This window comes from Suillus plorans (genome assembly GCF_016647745.1).
Source record: "Suillus plorans strain S12 chromosome Unknown HD556scaffold_11, whole genome shotgun sequence".
NCBI lineage: Eukaryota > Fungi > Basidiomycota > Agaricomycetes > Boletales > Suillaceae > Suillus > Suillus plorans.
The window spans coordinates 330,171-346,368 of NW_024537395.1; the positions used below are offsets into that span (position 1 = coordinate 330,171).

The 16,198-nt window shown below is 47.5% G+C and overlaps 6 protein-coding genes across 6 annotated transcripts; 3 read left to right on the forward strand and 3 right to left on the reverse strand.

Moving 5' to 3' along the window:
- Positions 1 to 578: 578 nt before the first annotated feature.
- Positions 579 to 2,139, reverse strand: HD556DRAFT_1430621 (UV radiation resistance protein/autophagy-related protein 14; the record flags this gene model as incomplete). Its single annotated transcript, XM_041304925.1, has 6 exons — positions 579 to 807; positions 916 to 1,197; positions 1,269 to 1,440; positions 1,496 to 1,783; positions 1,834 to 2,024; positions 2,075 to 2,139. 6 exons carry the CDS (start codon positions 2,137 to 2,139, stop codon positions 579 to 581), a joined length of 1,227 nt encoding a protein of 408 aa, XP_041163705.1.
- Positions 2,140 to 2,502: 363 nt separating this feature from the next.
- On the reverse strand, positions 2,503 to 3,832 carry HD556DRAFT_1346825 (uncharacterized protein). The gene is made up of 2 exons (XM_041302259.1): positions 2,696 to 3,832; positions 2,503 to 2,645 (listed from the first exon to the last, which is right to left on the reverse strand). The coding sequence occupies exon 1, from the start codon at positions 3,433 to 3,435 to the stop codon at positions 2,914 to 2,916; it is 522 nt and encodes a 173-aa protein (XP_041163706.1). The 5' UTR covers positions 3,436 to 3,832; the 3' UTR covers positions 2,503 to 2,645; positions 2,696 to 2,913.
- Positions 3,536 to 6,103, reverse strand: HD556DRAFT_1457785 (uncharacterized protein; the record flags this gene model as incomplete). Its single annotated transcript, XM_041308163.1, has 7 exons — positions 3,536 to 4,244; positions 4,304 to 4,579; positions 4,633 to 5,458; positions 5,513 to 5,610; positions 5,658 to 5,803; positions 5,859 to 6,006; positions 6,064 to 6,103. 7 exons carry the CDS (start codon positions 6,101 to 6,103, stop codon positions 3,637 to 3,639), a joined length of 2,142 nt encoding a protein of 713 aa, XP_041163707.1. The 3' UTR covers positions 3,536 to 3,636.
- Positions 6,104 to 7,150: 1,047 nt separating this feature from the next.
- On the forward strand, positions 7,151 to 8,151 carry HD556DRAFT_120349 (uncharacterized protein). The gene is made up of 3 exons (XM_041296419.1): positions 7,151 to 7,767; positions 7,830 to 7,946; positions 8,000 to 8,151. The coding sequence occupies exons 1-2, from the start codon at positions 7,412 to 7,414 to the stop codon at positions 7,930 to 7,932; spliced, it is 459 nt and encodes a 152-aa protein (XP_041163708.1). The 5' UTR covers positions 7,151 to 7,411; the 3' UTR covers positions 7,933 to 7,946; positions 8,000 to 8,151.
- A 685-nt stretch (positions 8,152 to 8,836) lies between these two features.
- HD556DRAFT_1534516 (major facilitator superfamily domain-containing protein) lies at positions 8,837 to 11,461 on the forward strand. Its single transcript, XM_041309569.1, has 14 exons — positions 8,837 to 9,214; positions 9,271 to 9,363; positions 9,427 to 9,502; positions 9,552 to 9,622; positions 9,687 to 9,895; positions 9,954 to 9,993; positions 10,048 to 10,265; positions 10,327 to 10,363; positions 10,410 to 10,438; positions 10,484 to 10,556; positions 10,607 to 10,830; positions 10,890 to 10,972; positions 11,032 to 11,148; positions 11,209 to 11,461. Exons 1-14 carry the CDS (start codon positions 9,178 to 9,180, stop codon positions 11,288 to 11,290), a joined length of 1,389 nt encoding a protein of 462 aa, XP_041163709.1. The 5' UTR covers positions 8,837 to 9,177; the 3' UTR covers positions 11,291 to 11,461.
- A 601-nt stretch (positions 11,462 to 12,062) lies between these two features.
- HD556DRAFT_120770 (major facilitator superfamily domain-containing protein) lies at positions 12,063 to 14,653 on the forward strand. Its single transcript, XM_041296500.1, has 14 exons — positions 12,063 to 12,430; positions 12,483 to 12,558; positions 12,621 to 12,691; positions 12,748 to 12,956; positions 13,007 to 13,046; positions 13,102 to 13,319; positions 13,382 to 13,418; positions 13,471 to 13,499; positions 13,550 to 13,622; positions 13,672 to 13,895; positions 13,956 to 14,038; positions 14,108 to 14,224; positions 14,281 to 14,460; positions 14,517 to 14,653. The coding sequence occupies exons 1-13, from the start codon at positions 12,292 to 12,294 to the stop codon at positions 14,360 to 14,362; spliced, it is 1,398 nt and encodes a 465-aa protein (XP_041163710.1). The 5' UTR covers positions 12,063 to 12,291; the 3' UTR covers positions 14,363 to 14,460; positions 14,517 to 14,653.
- Positions 14,654 to 16,198: the final 1,545 nt, after the last annotated feature.

Genomic DNA, 16,198 nt, shown 5'->3' on the forward strand with positions numbered 1-16,198 from the left:
TATAGTACAGTAAGTACTACATCCCAACCATCTTCTATGATGCGTTGAATTCGACGGGGAACTCCTTGTAGGCTGGATGGCGCACGTACAAATGGCGCCCGTTATTTCATGCATGCTCAGACCATGAGTTTTCCCGACGTGTTGCAATCATGATTCATGACTCAACCCCTACTCAGCTCGGAGAACCCACATGACAGATGTCTATTAATCATCTCCCTCTCTGGTTATCTTTATGCAGAACTCTGCCTTGCAATTGACACCATCAAGATTGATATTGACTACGACGTGGAGGAACTGGTTCTTGAGCCGAAGACAGCTGGGGATAAGGTTATGTATTGCTGCTACTTCATCAACCCAGCAGAGATCGGATGTCTTTTCTGATTACATGAATGTGATGCAGGGGATATTCTGGGAGAACGTCATGCAATTTCTATACCGACACTTTGCGAGGACGTACTTAGAAAATTCAAGCTACTGACCTCAAGTTTATCCGTATAAGACTGACTATTCCAGGTTCATATCAAGGCTCTCAGAACAATGTAACATGCTGATGATCCACCATCTCCCAGCTCGTCCATTTATCCAAATCCCTCTTCTCCGCCAAGCTCTACTACATCCCAGCCATCCTCCTCCACGATACGTTCGCTCCTCATCCTCCCGATGTCAGCTTCTTGCACCAAACGCCCCGGCCGTATTCGTACTGCTCGAGCAGGACTGGCAGCAGTAGCTTGAAGGACCTGCGTAAAGTCAAGCGTAAATGAGGGAGGGGTCGGAGGCAAGAGGAGCGGGGTGGTAGAGTGCGACCGGCTGTAACGACATCAATCAGAGAACGCCCAATTTGGATGATAGAATGAATGAACAATGAAACAGGAATAGAGTGCCGAAGGTTTCAAAGGTGAGTAAAAGGCAACTTACCGCCCAAGCTCTCCACTACAACACACAGCCCACAGATTACCCAATGCATCACCTGCCTGGGACAAGGGAATCTCGACATCTTGGGTATGAGCGAGATAACACACGTTATAAAGAAGCATAGCGAAACCGGTCGTGAATGATTGGTTTTGGGCGTGGGCTGGTGCATGTTCTGGAGCTTCTGAGTCAGCTAACGATGCGGGTGTAAAGGATGGCGATGAGGTGGGAGAAGGTGGTGTCGAGGATGGTTTGGAGGTTAGGTGCATGGGGTGTTTTTTCACCCATCTATGTGTGGAGGAGAGAGAACGTGAAACAGTTCAAGTTAAAAATATGGTAGGTGACAAGAGGAGACACACTTTGCCCATGATTCACCCCCTTGTCCTGCTCCAATCCAAGGCATACCAACCCCGAGTTTTCTGCAAGACCATGAAACTTCGAAAGGTAGTTTGATACCCAGGTAGAACGTAAGGAGTCCCAGAAAGTGAATAGAATGCGTTATTACGGCGTTGATATGATCAGGTGGGTATCCTGTGGTACAACCTGCGTGATCAAATCCTTCACGTAGTGAACACTTGCAACGTACGTCTAACATCTCCTGGTACTGGAAGAACTAGTCCACCAATAGTCCATTCTCCTTTTGTGCCTGGTCGTCCACCAACTGCGGGTCGACCGCCGACTTCAACAACATGAAAGACTTCTACTAGCTCCTGTACGAGGCCCGATCGTGCTCTAGCGATAGTTTGACTCAGTACAGAGAGTTCCTGAGACTCCTTTGTAAGTGTTTGCGATTGAGGTGGAAGGAGGCGTGCGGCGTTAAGTGTGCGTCTGCGCTGAGCAAGGGCCTCTCGAAGAGTACGGAGACGGTCGCGCTCTAGATTATGTTAGAACATCACACGCGAACAAGGGTATTACAGGACGTACTGGTCTCACAGTCTCTCTTTACTTTGGCAAGGCCATCAACTAATTGCTCGAGGCTGCGATTCGCTCGTACAATCTCTGCACGAATTTGGAGGCGACTGGATTCGATGGAGTTGAATGCACGAAATGCACGAGCAACGTGTTCGTCTCTGTCGGAGGAGAAATGGTGAGTTTGAAGGCGGAAATCACGTAGACTGTATGCAAGGTTAAGGTGGGTTGCGACAAGTGTTTTCAAGTTGCTTACTGGTTTTTGAGACAGATTACGCAATAGTACTGACGTTGTCTCAACTCGCAGTTCTTACACTCCATCGCTAGAAGGGGCGGCACTAATGCCTACTGGATGACGTAAGTCAGACGTCGCGGGGCCAAGTTTGATGGTTAGTATAGGAGCCTTGTTTGAATTGGTCACTAACATTGATATTCACGCTAACCATGACTGACCTATTTATCTCTTTCAAAGCTTCAACATGAGCCAAACTTGCCATGGGTGCCTTCCTTTCGTGTCCCTGTCGCACTTATACCTCCCTGGTCATTGCATCTTTAGTACACGCTTCTTCATCAATCCTTCGCTGCAACGGGTGGCCGCGGGGAGTTATCCCTTTCTTCGCAATGTCCTGTCAACACTCTGATGATAACTCCACGGTTCTCAGTTTCTCATATGGACAGTTGGGATAGCAGAAATAAGTCATTGGAGAGTAAGGACAGGAGAGACCTTTTGTATCTCACAAGCGTTAAGAAAGCAGAGCTTCTAGGTTATGACTTTTCTACTGCGCGGCACAAACACGTCATATACTTTGACCTTGGAAATTTGAAAGGCGAGTGTTTATCACGTTGATGTCAATCATGGCCGTGTGATATTCTACAGGACCAAGGCAGGTCGCTGTCGATATGATACAGACCATTTTGTCGCTGTGAGAATACAGATAAAAGTCTCAGGGAGAAACTCCACAAGTTCCTTGGTTTAAAACTGCAGGCAATCATCTAGAGGAATCTAGCTTAATCAAATTTAAAGGGGTGCTCAAGTCAAGAAGGTCACTTGACAGCACACTGCGTAACGAGCATTCAGACAACCAGCAAAATATTCTAGGCGATAACACGATATGAAACGGGAAGAGCATAACTCGAAGGGGTGATCTTACGATTAGCTTCACCACGATGAAGATATGGTAGAGATAACTGCGAGATGAAAGCAATACGGCATAAAATAACTACACACCAATATGAATGAAAACCATCTTCTGTTCGAGTGGCACTTTTGTATTTCACAGAGTGTGTAGCACAGTCGAGTGCACACTTCGTACACTCCATGACACCAACCTCCGGATTGAACACATATTTGTAGAAAGCTTCGACGACATGTTTGGCGACAGCATCGTCGACCTCCAACAGCATGCCAGCAACGCTCTTGAACCCCAAAAACTGGAGACCAACTGCGAGATGAGTGACTTCGTCTGGCGTCTTCTCATCGCAGACGGCGGTATGACATGCCGACAACAATCCGAACTCGGTGTGTGGAATGTCTCTCTCCATGATGTCAAGCAGCGTCAGAGGTTGATCTCTCATGACGGAATGGGAATTGCGAGGGTGTATGGTCCTGCTTGCCATGGCAAGCTAGGTGCGTCCAGGTGTTGTTTTGGAGTACACGTGTGGCTGCATCGCCAGAAATAGTGGTACACTTGGCCGTTGCAGGGACGAACTTACAGACAAGCTTTAGCTCGCTGTCGACAGCCAAGAGTGTCATGCCTTTCCCTGCACCCGATTAACCTTGTCTAATCGACATGAAGGATAGAGTGATGCGCTTCTTCATCATTTGTCTACTAGAGGTGGAAGTGTCGGCGTATAAGAATAGATGTAGAGATCCTCCACGCATGACTCCTTCCCAGAGCAATCTGCCTTTGTTTGAAAGGGATTAGCTGCATGGAGAGGAATGGACGTGAAAGCTGCAGTTAGACACGGCCAGATTCGAGAGCGGTGCTTTAGTTTGAGGATGTGCTCGAATACGTTGACGATGAGTAGCATGATTTCGTCCCATAATGACCGCAAGAGTACTATTAGATCCGTACTCGATTCAGCTGGGTTCGTCCGAGACGCGTGCCTTATTGACCTGGTGAAGCGATCCTTGAGAATCCTCAGATCTGCGAGAGCGATAGACGACAGGAGAACACGATGGAACACTCTCCTAACGTTGGGATAATAATGGCGCTGCAAGACTATTGACTGGTAACGAGGATGACGACCGTGCCGTGACGTGCTGCCACTTGCAAGTCTGTGTACGACGGCGGGAGCAGAGTCGTGTTGATGATCCTCGGCCTCAGCAACCCACTTCAAGGCAGTTTGAATACATTCGGAAAACCTTGAGTAGGGTGTCCTGATGCCAGTCTGAAGTTTTCTACAGCGAGTGACAAAATATAGGGCTATGCTGCATCAGGTAACGAGATGTATAGGCTCGTTGCAGCTGTCAATAGCCCCAAACCTGTCCAGGGTAAAGGCAAAGCCTCTAATGATTCTTGGCAGAGAATAATGGCCTCCTCGACATCTCCATCCATCCGGGTGTGCGTGAAACGAGAGCAGAGCGCCGAGCTCAAATTGTAAAGAGTTCTATGGCGCTCTGGATCATCAAGCCACTTTAACCGAAGGGATTCGCGATACCGATCAATGGCCTCGTTAAGATCCTCATTGAGCGCGAGGGCAAGGTTGTTAAGCGTGGTGTCACCCAGGTGGGTGCAATGCCAGTCCCTCGCGAAGGAGGCTGATAGCTCGGGTGATGTCATCAATGTCCCTGCATTTGTTGAAATGGGTGACGAGGGCACATCCTAGGTTGTCCAATGAGAGATCCCCCAAGGCGCAGCGCTTCTTCGTACAAAGAGATGGCCTCATCAAGGTCATTGGGGTTGCCTCGGTGGTCAAAGCGAGACTCGGGTGAGCAGGTCGCATTGTGTAAGTAGTCATCATGGTCAGAATGTCCCTCCGGGAACAGAAACGCAGTTTCACGACGAAGTTGTATAATCTCATCGATGTCATGAATGCTGCCGCACTGTTGGAAGCGGGTTTCTAATGCTAATGGGAGCAAACGAAGGGCTCTGGGATGGAGTTGATATTCCAGAAGACAGAGCTGGTGCACGTTCCATCGAAGGTGGATGCCTTCATCAGATGTGTCAATTGGAAGATTACCGATCACATAACCGATCGCACTGTCTACGTGCATGCTACGAAGGCAGGAGCCTCCTGGACAGGGAGGCAGTAGCTTGCACCACAGCTGCGTGGATTCGTGAATGTAGACGGCGGCAGACTCCTTGCCGTAGGGCCATATAAATCCTCTAATGAGATCACAGGGGTATAATGTGTGGTCGGAGTGACCCTGCGAACGCAATGCAAGAGCTTGGTGGAAGAGGGAAGTAGTGGTGTCAATGTCTTGAAGATGATCTCGCATATAACCTTCTAGGCAGGTAAACGCAAAGTTGGTGAAAGCCTCTGCGTGGTCAGGATGGTCGACTGAATATCGGTCAAGGACAAACTGAAAGTGTTGCACAGCATCGTGCAGGTGAGAGACCGTCTTGCTCGTCATATATTCGGTAAATAGTGCGTAGCCCGTATCCGTGTCTCGAGTAATCTCGCAGTCTACGAGGGACTACGGTTGGTGTTTCGTCAGTAAAAGATAAAAACAGAAGCCAGCATCACTCACATCAAAGAATACACCGTCCTGATCGTCGCAAGCACGTACAACGGTGGCCTTCAGTGTGAGGGAAGTGGGGACTCCACACATGGATGGGAAGAATAGATCTACAAGATGTTAGTGGATGTACATGAATGAGAAATAAGTTGCTCACCAAATAACTCATCACCATGATCAAGTAGCCTATCCCATGGTGTTCGAAGCTTCCCGCCGACTTCTCCGCTGCCTAGCATTTGGCCAAGCTCATAGGACGCTCTCGTTTCCACTGATAACGCAGGTGAGGCGTGTGATGATCTGAGACTGTAATCCAATTGTCAGCTCTCGCATCACGTCAGGAAGTCTCCGTGGACTTTACAGAGTCGCAGTATCTCCCCACGCTACAGATTCGTCAGATGGCAAAACACTGATAGCCGAATTCCAGCTTCGGGAGTTAACATTGATGGATACGTAAATGCCAGCAAGAATGCGCCAGGAGGAGATTTTAAGATTCATTCCGCTGATAACTATAGATAGATGTGAAGATCATGAAATAGATACAAAGGTGATATGGAGTGACTCACCTTTAAGTCTGATGTATCGTTCTTCTAAGCTATCAGGCATGATGGTACGATGAAACAAAATAACACTGCACAGGTATTTTCATATTGTCGAGGCGATATAATAGACGCTGGTATGAGCGCTGAGAAATACGGCCGGCTATTTAGTGTTAGCGGGAGAGCCTGTGCTAAAGAAGAATGTCAGTCTTCAGCGAAAGTGACCCGCCAAGGATGCGAGTCTGAGAGCGTTTGATGATGCTTGCTGCCCCTGGACTTCATGACGCAGTCGTATCACTCATTCAGCATACAAAGGCAAAATTGATAATCGAGTGTATTTCCCAAGGTAACAGCAATGTAAACCGCTGAAAACGGCGCACATAGGATAGCTGAACGATTCTACACGACTTGTCCGAATGGGCGTTGCAGAAACATCGGGATGAGAACATGACGAGTTGGATTCAGGTGCAATTGCGGCAGCGGGACGATACAACGACTTGGGACAACTTGAAAAAGTCAGAATGACTACAAAAACTGACGATAATCAATACCTGGGCAGCAGTATCTGCAATTGGACAAACCAACCTTTTTTCATGAGCAGCGAGAAACTTGGCTACGAGTAAAAGTGTCGCCCAGTCCATCAGTGTGTCGTCTACTGTGCAGTGGCTGGTTCATGGTATTATTGAGTTGTGAACATCAAGTGAAAATAATAAGCACAGCCACCTATACAACGTTGTGTACCCACCTTCGACCGACACCGTAGCACATCCAGATGCACATAGTATGCAAGTGATACAGGTTCACCGGGGTATCAGGATAACTATCCAGATCGAATCTCCATATTTCCCGTAGGCTGAAAGTCACAACGCCAGGGAACAATCAAAGTACCCTTCACCACAAGCCATAAAGGCATGTGTGCACTGTGCACTGTGTACTTCGGGCCACCCAAAACTTATATCACTCCAACGTCTGGAACGAGCTCACTCGCCATGTGAAATACGACTTCAAACTCACAGATTACACATCACGGTTTTTCCACCAACTGCCTGAAGTCCACTTTTCTTCAGACCCCGCAAACTACCTCCTCTCACTTCAAAATACATCATCTGTGAACTCACTTTTTCAAGTTAAAATGGCGCCTTCTTCTACAGACCATCCGACACGCAGAACTCCAGATCATCTCAGGTTCTACTGGTAGCACGTTGAAGTGAACTCTCATATGCTGTTCACTCGGTTTTGCTATGATCTTCATCAGGTATTCGAGGCATGTCCACCACCTTCTTCCTCTTCTTCCACTTTCATATCTTCACCCCTGCTGATTTGTGACGTGTGCGCGTGACCCATCCGTCCCACCCATCCGACACAAACCACGCAAATGAAAGATAGACAGTCACTTGAAGCGATAGCTATGCGCCGAATCATACGCGCATCTGATCTGCACTATTTAGGGACGACACTTGATCTCCTTAAATCTTGTTACTTTCACAGCTGCGCTCGTTACCGCCCAAGAACAAAGAGATCCGGTCAGGAGATCAGTTGTTATTTGTGCGTCCCGGCCCGCCAACCAGACAATGTCCCTTCGACCTTGATAATCATTCCACCCACCGCAAACTTGAACACTAATCTCAGACCATTGCCTCTCAACGAAACACATTTCCTTTCTCCACGATGCACTCCATGGACCAGGGCCATGGTCAGTTCTGGTCGGAGCTACTTCGTCGAATCACCATTGTAGGTTCATTGCCTTACTTCTCGCAATCTTGAAAAATCTATTCATAAATTACAACTTGAAGTTCAGCCACTCAATACCCTCAAGCGTGTCTTAGCCTCTCAGAGAAGTTTGACAGCGTGCAGAGTCTTGCAAGCGCTGGGGCGAAGTTGGTGTTCATTCAATAGTGGTGTCGAACATTGTATGTTTTGTTTTCTTCCCTTACTGTAAAACGATCATGCCTGACTCGCGCAGGTCAAATGAGAATTTCAACATGGCAAGCTCTGCACCAACACGCTGAGAAAACCTCTATTTCTTCCCAACCTCGAGGCAGCAAATCTGACCTCGGCGAGTTATTCTAATGCACGTCTTGCTGCTTCTTCCGGTCCGTACTAACACCTATCTTGACCATCAGGTCACAGGATAACTTTTTATATATTCATTTTCTACCACAAGAACTGACCTGTCAAAAGCGAGTTCAAAAGTTGTTCTGAACGACTCGCATCTGGTATAGCTCAGGGCATGCGTTGGTAAAAAAAAATCTTTTTTGGAATTGTCCGGTGGGGCGGGGCCCTATGGTGGACAGTATGTACGGTGTTGTAATCTATCGTAGTTTTGTGCTAGCTTGCTCACCGCGTCTATGAGTTCGTAAATGTCGTTTTGGTTTATCCGAAAGAAAAATACCCTTTTTTGACCCAAGTCGACTCGGCGGCTCTTTACAATCACAGTTGCGACCACGAAAAAATGAGCAAGAAACAGTGAATATTAGGTTATAAAACTACTTAGAGACAGATTTAGAGAACGACGAAATAAAATAATGACGCTGAAACCAATTGCATGAGTGCGTTACTGAAGTCGTAAGTGTTCGTAAGTGTCCGTAACACGCTCGGCATCAAGCGTTCATTTCAGTGGTTTTGCAGATGGCGTAGTAGGCCTGGTCAATTCTAAAATGTCGTTGTCAATGTGGACTTGACCGTCCTCTCGTAAATTACTTACGCGGACCCCTGATTTGGCCGTGTCGGTTGAACCATCCTCGTCCCAATCCTTGCTGTATAGAGCCCAAGTCAGCTGCCTAAACCTTCCCATGTAGTAGTAATAATGTTCCTAAACATTTTCATGTTTATTTTTAAATGTCTTCCTAAACCTTTTATTCATGATACTTGTAGTCTACCAGGTGTCTGTTTTGCTCGGGCAACTTTTGAGTAAATTTGAGTAGTTTGTTTGACCCGACACGGTAGCGGCCAAATCAGGAAAGGCAACGTTGAGGGTCCGCGCAAGGTAATATACAAGAGGACGGCCGTAAGGTCAAGTCCACATTGACAACGACATTTTAGAATTGACCAGGCCTGGTGACCAGTATGAGGTATAGCACCAGTCTAGCCTGAGGCGAATCGGTTCCGCGGGATCAAACGCTCCGTGCTTATATATGTTTCATGTTTCATGTATATAAATCTCTCCTGCGCTGTCACGGTAAGCGAGATTTTTCTCGCAATTCAAGATGGTTTCAGAAGACAGCCCTCTGCTAGCGTCCACCACGCATGAAGCTATCTATGACAGGTTTGCACCCGACCAGAAGAGGTGTATCGTGTTTCTCGTCTCTTTTGCGGGTCTGTTACCTAGTGAGTGCTGATAGTCACAGTGTACTGCTTATACAGTGGTGTGATGCTGATGAACACGACCAGTGTTCGTCTCAGCGACATTTGTGCCTTCCATCCCTCAAATAGCTAAAGATCTTGACTCGACGCATGCCGTTGTCAGGTGCGTGTTTCATTGGACATAATATTTTGTGATCGAGCGATTTTCCCAGTTTGACCGTCAGTCTATCGATCTTGGCGAGTGCCGTCGGAGCGTTAGTTTGGGCTGCTTACTCGTCTTTCTGTGCGTGTATCCATAGCGTATCGTGAACTCGCGATAGTCTTGATTCCTAACTGCAGTCCTGCAGATGGACGCCGATGGATGTATTTGTGGGGCATGCCGTTTTTGTGTATCGGGAGTTGTGGTGTCGCGATGGCAGCCTCGTTAAGGAGTTTGTTGTTCTGGAGATTCGTACAGACGTTTGGATGTTCTGGGGGAATGCCATTGGGCGCTGGTGTTATCGGTGATATTTATAAATTGGAGGAGAGGGGGACTGCTATCGGAGTATTCTTTGGTGTGAGTGATGCTGATGTCGGGCGCTCTCGTCGGTTTGGTACTGAATTGACTCTCTCAGGCCACACTTTTCGGGTTCGCTGTTGCTCCGTTACTTGGAGGTATACATATTCTGGGTGTTCATGCATGCTGAATCTAGCAATGTATTCCCGCAGGTGCATCAGCGCAGTATTGGTCCTGGCGCAATTTGCACTATTCCCTTGCTGTGTGGGGCTTGCTCGAACTACTCCTCATATATCTTTGGTTTCCCGAGACGAGCCATCCTGGCACAATGGGCATTGACAAACTAAAGCGAAGGAAATGGATCCACATCACATGGGTCAATCCTCTCAGTAGTCTTTGGCTGCTTCGGAGTCCGAACCTATTTGCAGTCGTGAGTGTGTTCAGTGTATGTTGATACTCGTTACAAACTCTTGGTTCTGTGTGCAATGTAGATGCTTGCGTCGACTCTGGTGCTTATCACTGACTACGGTGCGTTGATATTTACTGTAGAGTGCATTCTCACATAAAATAATAGTTCTTCTCGTGCCGCTGGCGTATACTATTGTAAGCTGACAGTCATCTTCTATCTCGTACCTGATCACAGTGTAGGGCGTTCGGTATGGTATCGTGAACGAGGCCATCATAGGGGCGTGTTTCCTCCCAAACGGATTGGGAAACTTCAGTAAGTGCATACCATGGGTAATCACTGTTCACTGACGCTATCTTTAACAGTTGGAGCACCGGTTGCTGGCCGCCTATCGGACATTATAGTCAGAAGATGGCGGAAACACCGCAAAGGAGTGTGGTTTCCTGAAGATCGCTTGAGAGCGACGTGGATCGGAGGGCTGGTCATGATCCCGTTGTCTATTGGGTCGTCGGGGTTGATCACGACGTATGTTGGGGGCTCGGTCGGTCTTTGTTTGAATTTATTATGTCTTTTTACAAATGGAGTGGGCGTAAGTTCTCTTAATTAGGCTCTTACCATGTGCGCGAAGTGATTCATTGGTTATTACAGGTCGATTTCGTATTCAATCCAATCGGTTCTTATAATGTGGATGTGGCGCGCTCTCGAAGCGCAGAAACCACAGCCGCTAGCGCGTCAGTCTCTCTATGATATAACGCGGCTATCAAAGTTGAACTTAAATATTTACCTACAGAGCGATCCGGTCACTTATTCTATCTGCTGCGACTGCTGTTGTCATTCCCTCGATCGAGCATATAGGTGTTGCATGGACAAACATCATCGCGGCTGTCCTTGCTGTCATTGGACAAGGGTGAGGCTCTTCTTGACTACAAGATCGAGCACACTGATGTAGTACTGCTTCGATTTTCAGGTTAATTTTCTTGACGATCCATTATGGCGATCGCATGAGGGCCAGCGTAGATGTTGGTTTCTCGACCACGGAGAACTCATAGAATGATCTTACAGAAGCAACGGATCAGAATTAAGACTTATGAATAATATACTCGTCAAATTGCCAATAGACACATCCATCATACCGGCTCTGGAGTGTCTGTCTTGAGCGAAGCTGATGCACCAAGGCTATGTATGCTAAACTCCGGTGGCACAGTTCACCGGGAAGCTTAATCACATGCTTAGTCTTGGTGAACCCAGATCAACAAGTTGGTGTGTAAAGGTGTGTGGGAAAGTAAGATCGCCTGGAGGGATGGAGGGCGTGCCTTCGCCATTCAAAGTGAACTCTCTCGTGTACTGACCCCAAGTACTTAGTTTTGCCCCCTACACTACCTACGGGTTCCCGTCAAAGACTTAGGCACACGTGATCCCGGACCCGAACTATCCAAATATAGAATTCAAAATTCAAAATGTCCGGCAGCGAACTTTCCCGGACTCCACGACTCGGCGAAGCCGGTTCGAGGCACTTGTGCACTGATACTTGACTGCAGGGCCAACTTGAAGCTTGAACGTTGAACCTTCAATGAAGTTCCAACTGCAGTCATCCTTTTTTTGTTTTCAGCTTAACTAGTAATGGTTATAGTATTCCACACAGCGTTAGAAACTTCGAAAACGCCACAGTAACTCTATGAAGACGCCATTTTTCGCTACAAATAGGTGACTCAGCACCTCGAGGCAGTGAACCGGAATAGCTGCTGCCATCTACAAGCAGTTCTACTATCTGTTCTGCCGGTCCGTAGCACTCATCTTGATAGCTCATATGATGTTTTCTTTTCCAGTAGCACCCGAAAGCTTTATCATGGTATACTGGCCGGCACGTCAGAGAACCGATGAATGATCCTTCGGGATGCCCTTACGTTGATTGCGGTGTCCTTACGTTGCCATATTTGCTTTCAGGGATGAAAATAAAGGACAATGCTCTGCATCAACGTTCAACTGTCATGCAATGGTATATAAGACAATAGACCTTTCTCACCCCGGCGTCTGCGTATGATCCCGTGGCATGGCTTCAGAAGAAAGCCCTCTACTGACGTCAAGCAGTGATGGCAGTAAAACCACGCACGAAGTGATTTATGACCGGTTCACTCGACGTCGGAAGAGGTGGATTGTGTTCATCGTCTCTTGTGCGGGTTTATTACCAAGTAAGCAGTCTGTGTTCGAATACACTACATGCTGATAAATGGTATCTATCAGAGTTGGTTGCAGCGTCATTCGTACCTTCCATTCCCCAGGTAGCTAAAGAACTTCACTCCACACATGCTGCTGTCAGGTGCGTATTTGTGGGTGAATGATATAGCAATTAATGCTCAAATTGCGACTGTTTTTATATAGTTTGACGGTCAGCCTGTCAACCTTTGCGACTGCTATCGGAACGCTGGTTTGGGCTGCGTATTCGTCTTTCTGTGCGTCCATTCATGATGTAGTCTGGTATTCGTCTCAAGTTATCAATATCGTGCAGATGGACGCCGAACAATGTATCTGTGCGGGATACCGTTTTTATGCATTGGTAGCTGTGGTGTCGCAATGTCGAATTCGTTGCGGAGTCTGCTATTCTGGCAGTTCATTCAGACATTCGGATGCTCTGGAGGGTTGTCGTTGGGCGCTGGCGTAATTGGTGACATATACAAATTGGAGGAGCGCGGCATTGGTATTGGGATATTCTTGGGTGTGAGGGATCATGATTTATTGATTGTGTGATACTGACACGGCTGTCTCAGGCCACGCTTTTCGGGTTTGCTGTTGCTCCGTTCCTTGGAGGTAAGTATTTTTTGAATGTTTAGGCATGCTGAATCTAGCAATGGTGCTTGTATAGGTGTGGCGGCGCAGTATTCGTCTTGGCGCAATTTGCACTATTCCCTTGCTGTATGGGGCTTGCTCGAACTGCTTCTAATATACGTTTTGTTACCTGAAACGAGCCATCCCGGCACATTGGGCATCGATAAACTAAAGCAAAGAAGACGGATCCATATCGCCTGGGTGAATCCTCTGAGAAGTCTCTGGCTACTTCGGAGTCCGAACCTATTTGGGGTTGTGAGTGCATACACCTCGTACGTTGCATTGGGTACAAACTTTTGACTTTATGCGCGATGTAGATGCTTGCGACGAGTCTAGCACTCATCACTGACTACGGTGCGTTGAGTTTTTATAACTCCTTAGTGCATTCTCACATAAAATGATACAGTTCTCCTCGTACCACTGGCGTACACTATCGTAAGCTGATAGTCATCTTTCATGTCGCAAACTAATTGCGGTACCTGTAGGGTGTACGGTATGGCATCACGAACAAAGCCATCATTGGAGCGTGTTTCCTCCCCAATGGACTCGGAAACTTCAGTAAGCACAAATCATTATGATTCCAGACTATCAACTCAATCTTCGACAGTCGGAGCGCCGCTTGCTGGCCGCTTATCAGATATTTTAATCAGGAAGTGGCAGGAGAAGCGCAAAGGAGTCTGGTCTCCAGAAGATCGACTGAGAGCGACGTGGATCGGGGGGTTGTTCATGGTTCCATTATCCATCGGAGTGTCAGGGCTACTCACGACGTATGTTGACGGTCCGATCGGTCTTTTGTTGAATTTATTGTGTCTTTTTATCAATGGAATCGGGGTAAGTCCTTGCTGCTAGTTTGTCATCCCCGTGCATGAAGCAACTCACTATTTCCCAAAGGTCGTCTTCGTATTAAACCCAATTGGCTCTTACAATGTGGATGTAGTGCATTCGCAAAGCGCAGAAATCACAGCCGCCAACGCGTCAGTCTTGATTATATGTCGTGACTATCGCACTCGTAACTCACTAACGTATCTCCAATTATTTTCCAGCGGTGTCAGGTCATTCATTCTGTCTATCGCGACCGCTCTTGTTATCCCATCCATCGAACGCATTGGTGTTGCGTGGACGAACATCATTGTGGCTGTCCTTGCACTTCTCGGACAAGGGTAAGGGTTCCTTTGACTGCACGATCGAGGGCCTACGCTGATTTCCTTGTCTATAGGATTGTTTTCCTCACGATTCGTTACGGAGATCGCATGAGAGCTAGCGTGGATGTCGGTTTCTCGACCATAGAGAATAACTGATCGATTGACGTGACGAAGAATGTACTTTATTTTCGGAAGATCTTTCATATCGGCTTGGCAACCTTAGAAGTTCAGATCGTGTAATACTATATGCTGATGTATGAATTTCTTCGTAATGTTGTATTCTTCCATTTCTTAATCGATGTTGATGCAGATGCGCGTCGTGCTTCGGGAGCTATATTGGTGAATGTGGCTGTGTCTGCCAACTTTCAATTTTTTTCCTCTCCATTTTAAAACTAACTTGATGCGCATTGCGTTCTAACGATATCTTCACGAAGAAATGAACTACAGGACTGACCCTGGGGCTCAAATAATCTAGTCCCATTCTGCTATCAACGTTTTTTTGCAACGACTCGGAGATGCTGCATGCACCATTTCGGATCTCGCCATTGTCACAGACAACCGCCCGAGAGGTCATCTCGGGCTTCTATTTGATGGTATTGTCGCATGGCCCAACGGACAACAGCAATCACATCCTCAAGCTGTGCGGGATCACATTTTGGTCAGTGAATTCGCACTTGCGTTGATGTACCTCGTTGTGTCCTATTCACGGATATGGCCCGACGGCCGCTATAATTGGGGGCAGCATCAAATATGTCCTGATGGACACGATACAGCTGGTATCTTTCCCGTTCGAGTAGCGATTAGGTTTCGCAGCGCGCCGGTCATGTACAGTACATGACGACGATGTTGGAACTAAACTCTATTTGCTAGCCAAGACCCTCGAACATCATGATCATTCATTTCGACAAATATAAATACGTCTATCCAACCACGAGTCGAATGGTCTCCATAAACTTACCCAACTTGGCTCATTCGCCAACAAGCTGGGTCTTGCGTCAACACGTGGATCACTCGATTACTTAATTGTTATCTTTACCTCCCAGTAGGCGGCCCGTTCTCTACTGGATGTTTATCACCGCTGATTTAATGAACAGCGGAATCTATTTTCCATGCTATCGGTATGACAAGAACCACCATACTGTGACATTCAACGACCAACTTACCATCTTCGGCATTCAAAGTTGTGACGAGTTTTCTGCGCCCGTGATGTTACTCCGCACTCGTTTGATGAAGGCGATAACCGCTATCGCAGGGTGAAGAACTGAAACGATACTTGAGTCGCTTGGACGGTCGGATATGATGCTATGCATTCAAGCTCGGGGCGGATAGCGTTTATCGCCCAGTTTGGTTTGTCCTGACTGGCAGCGTGTAAGGCACACATGAAGGGAGCTTCTCAGGTGCTAGGAAACGAAAGTTTGGAATGGACGCATGGTGTTCAGATGCCGTGCGGATCTATCGTCGTGAACCTGTTCTTCAGGGTCGGATTGTTAAGGAAATCGCGCGCTAGCTGAGATCTCCACTCAACTTCCCTTGTCCTGCGCACCATTTGACGGGAGTCGAATGGTGTTTTGTTTACAGCGAACAGATGGCGTGCTCGTGTTGGTCTTGGACACTTTGGTGGAGCAGCTGTCACTGATTAGCATGTAACCCTAACCCTAAAGTAAGGTTTGAGCTCATCGGCCCCAGTACCTTCCCGTGACCAAATATCGTAGTATGCGCAGCTTGGCAACCTGTAACATCGCCATGGACCACCGTGACCGATGCCCCCTCACACTATTTGTCTTCGAGCCGCCATGGAACGCGCTCATCACTCCCTGCAGAGCAGCAAAGTCAAGTTCGGCAGCCACCTCAACGCCATCGAGCTCGCGACGAAGGAATTCAATATAGATACCAAGTACGTGGATCTGGTTATCAGGGTGAGTTTTTGTTTCGTTCAGGCGTGCTGGGTGTAAATGAAGGGCTGTGAAGTTTATTGGGGCGTCGGATCTTGCA

Bases quoted from the DNA above. Each gene is read 5' to 3' on its own strand.
- HD556DRAFT_1346825 (XM_041302259.1), bottom strand. From the start codon at position 3,435: ATGGCAAGCAGGACCATACACCCTCGCAATTCCCATTCCGTCATGAGA.
- HD556DRAFT_120770 (XM_041296500.1), top strand. From the start codon at position 12,292: ATGGCTTCAGAAGAAAGCCCTCTACTGACGTCAAGCAGTGATGGCAGT. The intron at 12,559-12,620 runs GTGCGTATTTGT...GTTTTTATATAG, and splicing joins TCCACACATGCTGCTGTCAG to TTTGACGGTCAGCCTGTCAA. The intron at 14,225-14,280 runs GTAAGGGTTCCT...CCTTGTCTATAG, and splicing joins CTTGCACTTCTCGGACAAGG to GATTGTTTTCCTCACGATTC.
- HD556DRAFT_120349 (XM_041296419.1), top strand. From the start codon at position 7,412: ATGAAAGATAGACAGTCACTTGAAGCGATAGCTATGCGCCGAATCATA. The intron at 7,768-7,829 runs GTAGGTTCATTG...TACAACTTGAAG, and splicing joins TACTTCGTCGAATCACCATT to TTCAGCCACTCAATACCCTC.
- HD556DRAFT_1534516 (XM_041309569.1), top strand. From the start codon at position 9,178: ATGTTTCATGTATATAAATCTCTCCTGCGCTGTCACG. The intron at 10,266-10,326 runs GTGAGTGTGTTC...TGTGCAATGTAG, and splicing joins GTCCGAACCTATTTGCAGTC to ATGCTTGCGTCGACTCTGGT. The intron at 10,831-10,889 runs GTAAGTTCTCTT...TGGTTATTACAG, and splicing joins TTTTTACAAATGGAGTGGGC to GTCGATTTCGTATTCAATCC.